This window comes from Cebus imitator, unplaced genomic scaffold, assembly GCF_001604975.1.
Source record: "Cebus imitator isolate Cc_AM_T3 unplaced genomic scaffold, Cebus_imitator-1.0 Scaffold331, whole genome shotgun sequence".
Classification (NCBI taxonomy): domain Eukaryota; kingdom Metazoa; phylum Chordata; class Mammalia; order Primates; family Cebidae; genus Cebus; species Cebus imitator.
Genome location: NW_016107646.1, coordinates 2,188,745 through 2,197,230, shown reverse-complemented (window position 1 = coordinate 2,197,230; position 8,486 = coordinate 2,188,745). Strand labels below are relative to the sequence as shown.

Sequence of the window (8,486 nt, the reverse complement as noted above, 5' to 3'; positions counted from 1 at the left end):
TTAGACGCAGTTTCGCTCTTGTTACCCAGGCTGGAGTGCAATGGCTGCGATCTCGGCTCACCGCAACCTCCACCTCCTGGGTTCAGGCAATTCTTCTGCCTCAACCTCCTGAGTAGCTGGGATTACAGGCATGCGCTACCATGCCCAGCTAATTTTTTGTATTTTTAGTAGAGACGGGGTTTCACCATGTTGACCGGGATGATCTCGATCTCTTGACCTCGTGATCCTCCCGCCTCGGCCTCCCAAAGTGCTGGGATTACAGGCGTGAGCCACCATGCCCAGCCGAATATATTAATAGTTAATGAATCCTTCTGTGCCATCACATTACTTTGTACATTCTATTATGCTTGTTCTATGTTAAACTGGAGTTGCAATATGCATTCATTGTTATTCAAATTGAACTATTTATGTTCTGCAGAGAGAGTGAGATTTAAAGAGTGACATAAAGAGCGATTTAAAGAGTGACAATGATTTTGTCTGTTGCACCAATCTACATGTATGTGTCCTGGAGAGGGTGTAAGAGGGAAGACGAGAAACTGCCTTTCCCTCACTGGGTGTCATCTATCCTTCCTCTTACAGTATGTTGTCGTCTCATCTTGCTAAGGGTGATTCTAGTGCTAAACATACATATTTTGCGTACAGTGTGAGCTTTGAACACAAGCCCACCCCTTCATTATCCAGTCCCTAAATGAAGAATCAGTGACCTATTTCAATCCAGAGGAACAACTGACTTAGGAACTTTTTGAGAAGATTGTTGAAGACAACTTTATCAATGCTTTCAAGATTTTAAGGGATAATCTTGACTAAATATGATTTCACCTCATGTGCTGACTTCTGCATCCTTTTCCCTCATAGGATGGGTCTTTACTGCCTGTTTATATTTACTTATCTGTCTTCCTCTGCTGGATTATGTGTGCTCTGAGGCAGGATCTCTGTCTTATTCATTTCATTTGGGGCTTTGTGGAGAATGCCCTGTATTGGCTCACTCAATATATTAAATAAGATATTATGATAATAAGAATTAAACAAATACTGAATAAATGAATGAACTAACAAAGGAATCGTGGGGCTGGGTGCTCTGACTAAAGAGCAGAAGATACAGACTTTTTTTCTGGAACATTAATCATCTGGACCAATGGAGTATCAAACACAGAAAACACCTTGGGTTTATCTAATTACAACCCCTTTTTTAACTGTTGTGTCTCAGAAAGACAAAGTGATTTGCTCAACATTTCTCTCATTTAATACTTCTGCTTATCTTTCTCTGGAGTTTCTAGTTTAGCCAAATCTCTTTTAAAGTATGATAACCAGACCAGACATGATATTCTAGTATTACTACCCTTGTCTCTGGGGACATATTTCACCTTGGCATTTGCATTTGTACAAGTTTTAATTTATTTCAGTATTTTGTTGACTCTTCATCCTAGAGAAAAATGAAAGATCATGTACTTGTTCCTTCAAGGGCAGAAATAATGTTTTATTCATCTTTGTATCCTCTATGTTTAGGGCAATAATTGGCACTTTGTCTTTTTATTGGTAAAATGAATTAACTGGAAGAAGCTTTGAAATAGTTGTTTGCCACTTTTATAATCTTAGTATCACAGTGCTTTTAAAGACCTTCCAAGATCTAAGCTAATGCATGGCTTTTCAAATACAAAAGCACTTATTTTCCCCTGGCAAGATCTCTGTTCCATTTAAATTAATTCCACAGAAGGAAATTCTTAAGTTTAAAAAGTATAAATATTTTTACATATACATTCACATTTCTTTTTTATAATAAATAGAAATATTACATGTCATTTTATTATAAACATAATTCTAATTTTCCTTTTGCTATTTTTACTGTGCTGTTTCTGTAAAGTACTTCTTTTTAACCCATTCCTCTTCCTCACTTTCATGTACTTACATACACTTTCTTCCTCAGAATGGATACACTCTGCCTCTTTCTCCTCTAGCTCCATTCAGAATTCAAGTATTTTTATAAGTGCATATGAGTAGCAGAACCTAAATCACATATCCATAGCTCTAGGGAGTCTGAGAAATAGTGTTTTTACTTTTCCAGACTTTTCATTTCAGGAGGTTGGAATGGATCCTGAGTGTGGCAGTCCACAGCATCCACAGTGAACCTTAACTAAAATTACGTGGTCAGTCCTAGGTTTAAAGCAGTTTCATAGTCCTAACTCCAGAGTTCTGTTGTAAGCTCATTAGGGACTTGCTGTAAAGCCATGAAGAATTCATTTAACCTTTCTCGGCTGCAGTTTTGCTTTGTAAGTTAAATATAAAAGTAATTGTTAACTACCTGCTTTAAATCCTGTCCTGGCCCCTGTGTGTAACAGGGTCAGTATCCCATCCAGAGTGTTAGTAATTCCTACAGGAAACCTGGTTGCAAAGTAGTAGCAGTAGCTCTGAGGTAACAGCTGGTCTCCCCAGTGTGGCAATGATTCTGTCTGTAGAATGTGAGCAGCCAACCCCACCAGTTCATGAGCTGGGAAGCAACCATGACATCCCCCAGACCACTCCAGAACCTTCCTAAAACACAAATTAGAAGTAACTATGTTACTTCCCTACTTAGGATGTTCACATGCCTCCCTGCTTCCTAGAGGGTTAAGATAAAACCTGTATTTCTGAAAATGGCGTGCAAAAAACCTTCTGTGATCTGGTTATACTACCTTATCTACTTCAAGTCTTTCTTAATTCCTTAAACTATTCCAACTATAGCTATTCTTTTTTTTTTTAATTTATACATATATATCTAATTGTACTTTAGATTCCGGGATACATGTGCAGATCATGCAGGATTGTTGCATAGGTACATACATGTCAATGCAGCTATCCTTTTTCGAATCAGGCTGCATAGAGTTAGTTATCCCATGCACGGTGTTGCTTCACAACTCTGTGCCTTTACTAGTAAAACCAGAGTAGATAAGAGGAGAATAGGCTTTGGAATCAAAACACTTTGAATCCCAGGTACCTTAACTTCATAGGATTACTACTTAGCCAAATACTTGGCATAGAGAAGTGATCAGTACACACTAGTTTTGTCATATGCGAGGCAGTGTAGTAAAGAAGAAATGTTCTGCTTTGAGACAAGACAGACTTGTTTCCATAACCATGATCATCTAGCACTTTATAGCTCTGAGTCCATGGACCATCACTTAGCCATCCCTACCATCAGTTTTTTGTAAAGAGCTATGTTGGGAATGTGGAAGGATTCAAGAGAGTGCTTTTAAAGTGTCCATCATGACCTTTAACCTAAGCAAATTAATGCAGGAGCAGAAAACCAAATACCACATGTTCTCACTTATAAGTGGGAGCTAAACCTTGAGTACATATGGACACAAAGAAAGAAGCAGCAGACTATTGTAGGGACCTACTTGAGGATGGAGAGTGAAAGGAGGGTGAGGATTGAAAAACTATGTATTGAGTATTATGCTGATTACCTGGGTGACAAAATTATCTGTACACCAAACCCCTGCAACATGCAATTTAACCATGTAGCAAACCTCCACATATACCCCTTAAACCTAGAAGTTGGAAAGAAGAAAAATAAAATGTCCATCACATGCCTAGCACATGATAGACATTCAGTAAATAGTCCTTATCATCTTCATTATTTCTGCCAACTATACCTTAACTACTCACTACTACTAAGTAAGATTGATTACTAGGGTCTTAAGGTATCAACAGTCCCTCTTAATTTTTTTACTTGAGCACTTTTTACTTGATTAGTAGGAAATGTTTTATTTGTCCATTGAACCAACTAATTAACATTCTTTGCTTCGAATTATCACAGCTCTGTGTTCCTCTGGCTACCAGGTCAGAGGGTAGGAGGCAGAAAAAAAGAAAGGAAAACAATAAATAAAAGTCAAGCTTGTTCTCTTGTTCCATGGATACTCAGAACTAGAAGAAATATTTTCTAGATGGTTTAATTTCTTCTACCCCCATTAATATTTGATGTCATTCTCTACCAAGTTTAATTAATTTCCTTTCCCCAACGGGATAAATCTGATCTGCAATATCAGCAGACTCTTTTATCTCTTTAGATTAGAGATAGCATAGTTTAGGGTTGCTACTTATGTCATTTAGGTAAATGGTGCCTGTTTGAATCCCACGTTTGAAAGACAGATGCAGTGGGCAACTAATGAAATATCTATTGAAGATACTTTATATACAATTTATGGCTAATTATTCTTTCTTACTCATTGAGCAATACTTATCATTTTGGGAGAAAATCTTAGTCCAAAGGCTTTTGAGACTGTGGACTGATATTAATCTTGAATTCTATCATCCATGTACTTTAAATTCCTCAGAAGGGGAGACAATCAAACTTTAGAGAGGTGATATTATCTGATGTTAAAATTTATGTATATACACACATATTTCTAGTTCTAACTTTACTATGAAATTCTGCCATTTATTAAATTACAACTATAGTATATCTAGCAATGCCTTAGTAAAACCTGAATTAATGTTCTACTTAGAACACGTACTGATCCAAGGGGAAGAGTTTAATGGCTTCTACCACTTGCCTAAGCATGTATAAATTAATCTACATGTGTAGTCAGTTCACTGAAGGTACCCTAAAATAAACGAATATTCTGAAAAAGGGACCTGATTCTAGATTTGGAGGACAAATGGGAAAAGACATGGCCAATTCTCCATTTACTTCTTAACGGAAGTGGAGGCCCCAAAGGTGTTTAGTGATTCACCTAGAGCCACAGAGCTACTTATTGGCAAGCTGGCATTCAAACTCAAGACTCCTGACTATTGTATATCAACTGACTGGCTTTAAATAAAAGTTGGCAGCATTTAGAATTACTGACAAAAGCCTCAGAAATGTTATTTTCTTTATTCTTTCTTTTTTGTCACAGTGCGAAGGATGGTGTTGAAATAGTCTTAACTGAAGAACATATTGTACTTAAATTTCTCCTTTTGGACAAGGGAGATGGTTAGCTTTCATGGCTTCTAAGGATGAAAGATATAATGGGAGCATTATTTCTTCCTTTACTCATTCTTCCCTAGTGATCATCCCCCTTCTAAGAGAATAACATTGCTTCGTAGAGCCAGGTATATATTGCTCTCCAGTTTCAAATAATCACAGAGGTAAGATGTTTATAAAAAGGGAATTTCTGCCACAGCATACCGTGACACTCATGGCATGAGTACATTGGCAAGGAAGAGTTCATTGGATTCCCTGACCTCTAGGCAAGGGATTTTCTAGCTACTAAAAAGGAAGCCAGAATGATTAAAAACACAAAACTCTGTGAGCTATGCATGTATGTATGTAAACCTCAAGTCTTCTTAGAGACTGAGTTTCCAGGTTTTAAAAAAGTTTTAATTTCTACAAATTTATATTGCAGACCTTTTCAGAAGCAATTAGATTTAATGCAGATTATGGAGTTTTTGAAGTAGTTAATGATGCTCCACAACTTCTGGAAAAACAACTAAAAAAAATTTTACTGAACCAGCGACCTCGAAATCCCATTTATGATGTTGTAAGGAAAGGAAAGAATGAGGTTAAACCTGTTCAGATGAATACCCCCCATGAAGATGAGACCATTAATGTCAACTACAATATTATGGTAAGAAAGTATACTGTTTTATCTTCTTAGATAGATAAAGCCTTTGGTCAAATTAACATGAATTTCCTTAGGCTTCTCTTTTTGAAATGTAGCTATATTTAACTTGTGTTATATGTACACATAGTATTTGTTAAGCACTTTTCAAATATAATGGCCAGTTTAACAGTTTTGTTGATGTTTACTTATCAGTTTGAGAAGATTCATATAATTTATGAATATTTGAATATTAGGTTAGTTTTGAGTCATATAAATATGAGTATCCTTTATAATGTTGATGCATAATTGAAAATGTGGATATATAGGCAATGTATTTCATTTGGGTTTTGAACCAGTCCAATCAAGCAGTTGATGCATAATTGAATAATCTATAATTATTATAATTTATAATGTTGATGCATAATTGAAAATGTGGATATATAGGCAATGTATTTCATCTGAGTTTTGAACCAATCCAATCAAGCAGTTGAGAATTGAGACTTCTGACCCTTAAGTTGCATTGTGTGGCTCTGACCTCCCTAGCCTTAAATTCTATTCTCAGCTTCTCCTTAGCATGAGATCAGAAAACATGGGTTCTAATATTGGCTCTTCTGCTTAATGGCTCTGTATACAAGTCACTTTGATAAACCTAATTTTCATCATCTGTCACGTGATGCCTTTACTACCTACTACTTAGGTTTCTTGCATGGATGAAATGAAAATAATAATGAATGTTTAACAATACTATTTCACATTTGATTCAAAATGTCTAGTAAAACTAGACTGAAATAGGTCTAACATTTAAGACATAGATCTACTGTAGGCTGAAAGTTCTTCAATTCTTCTGTTACTGAATTTGAATAGTTTCTACTTTAAACATTCATCAAACTAAATGGTAATAGTAATAACCATGTTACAACATTGTTTCGAAGCCAGAATAAGGAAATATATTCTGTGATACATAGTACTATATGATTGTTAGTTTAAAAATTTTTTACTAGGTGTGACAGTATTTATTGGTTTAGTCACTTACTTCAGTGAACAGAAATTTTTGATTGTCTGGAGATCTTTATAACCTATGTATTTATTGTTAAACAAAAGCTCTTTAAGAGCTTCTTGAGTTACATGTTTTTACACAAGTTTCTCAAAAAAGATCTACTGGGTGATCTTATTTAATGTATTTGAAGGTAGATTGATTAAGCATGTCTATTATAAAATTAGGGCAGCGATTTAGAAGTTTTTAAACAGAGGCATAAATAATAAAAACAGGCCAGGCACCATGGCTCATGCCTATAGTCCCAGCACTTTGGAAAGTCAAGGCAGGTGGATTGCCTTAGCTTAGTAGTTAGAGACTAGCCTGGTGGAAATCGTGGCGAAACCCTATCTCTACAAAAAATATAAAAATTAGCCAGGCATGGTGGCATGCACCTGTAGTTCCAGCTTCCCAGGAGGGTAAGGTAGGAGAATCACCTACACCTGGAGAGGTCAAGGCTGCAGTGAGCTATGATCACACCATTGCATTCCAGTCTGGATGACAGAGTGAGACCCTGTCTCAAAAATAAAATAATAAAAACAGTAGTGGAGATAAAAAAAAAAAAACAGTAGTGAAGATAAAGGGAATTAAAAAGTACTAAATGAAAAGCAGACAGAAAATGAGAAGAAAAAAAAAACAGGATAATGGTAGTACTGATTTTAAACAAATCACATCAATAATTAGTAGCATATTAATAATATACCTTTAGTGGTCCTGATGTCTCATGCCTTTGATTCCAGAGTATTAGGAGGCTGAGGCAGGAGGATCACTTGAGCCCAGGAGTTTGAGGCTGCAGTAAGCTGTGATGGCACCACTCACTCTAGTGTGAGGCCTCATCTCTAAAAATAATGATAATGATGATATACATCAATAATTACATGAAATTTAAATGGCCTAAGCACCCCAAGTAAAAGCCAGAGTCAGGGATGATTGAAAAAAAACAACAACAACTATTTGCTGTCTGCAAGAAACCAACCTTAAAAATAAGACATAAATAGGTTAGAAGTAAAAAGGATAGTAAAATGTATACCATTCAGTTACCAATTAAAGCTGGAGTGACTATATTGACATCTTGCAAAGCAGCCTTCAGAACAAGGAATCTTACTATGGATAAAGAGGAACATTACATGATGATAAAAGTGGGGGGCGTCAATTCACCAAGAAAGCTTAATAACTCATAATATGTATGCACCTAAAAACAGAGCTTCAGAATGATGCAAAAGCTGATAGAACTGAAAGGAGAAATAGATAAATTTATAGTTATAGTTGAAGACTAAAGCATTGTTCTCTCAGTAACTGATAGAACATCAGTAAGGATATGGAAGTTTTGAAAAACACTAGCAACCAAGTATATCTAATTGATTTTTTCAGAACAGTTTATCCCACAACAGTAGAGTATACATTTTTTTTCTAGTACATTGGGAATATTTACCAAAATAGACCATATTTTGAGCCGTAACATAAATTTCAATAAACTTAAAATATTTTAAATCTTGCCAACTATGGCTCTTCGACCACTTCAAAATTAAACTATAAATTGGTAAGAAAACCCTTAAATACTTAATTACATAACATACTCCAAAATAATTCATAGGTCAAAGAGTAAGTCCCAAGGGATATTAAAAATTATGTTGAATTGAATAAAAACTAAAGCATAATGTATCAAAATTTGTGGGATGCAACTAAGTTAGTCTTTGGAGGGCAATTTGTACCACTAAGTGCTTATAATAGAGGAGACTAAATATGATCCACTTGTCACTGTAGGAAACTAGAAAAATTAAGTTAAACCAAAAGTAAAGATATAAAGAACAGAATCAATGACATTGAAAACAGAAAAACAAGAGAGAAAAATCAATGAAAACGAAGGCTTGTTTTTTGAAAAAAAAAAAAAAAAA

The 8,486-nt window shown here is 35.4% G+C and overlaps 1 protein-coding gene across 1 annotated transcript in view; it reads left to right on the top strand.

Annotated features, from left to right (window-relative positions):
- The window catches only part of RGS22 (regulator of G protein signaling 22), a 138,392-nt gene that overhangs the window by 20,374 nt on the left and 109,532 nt on the right, over positions 1-8,486 (top strand). The window contains exon 3 of the mRNA XM_037730113.1: positions 5,361-5,582. Coding sequence (XP_037586041.1) covers positions 5,361-5,582 — 222 coding nt within the window. The remainder of the gene's footprint in view (positions 1-5,360; positions 5,583-8,486) is intronic.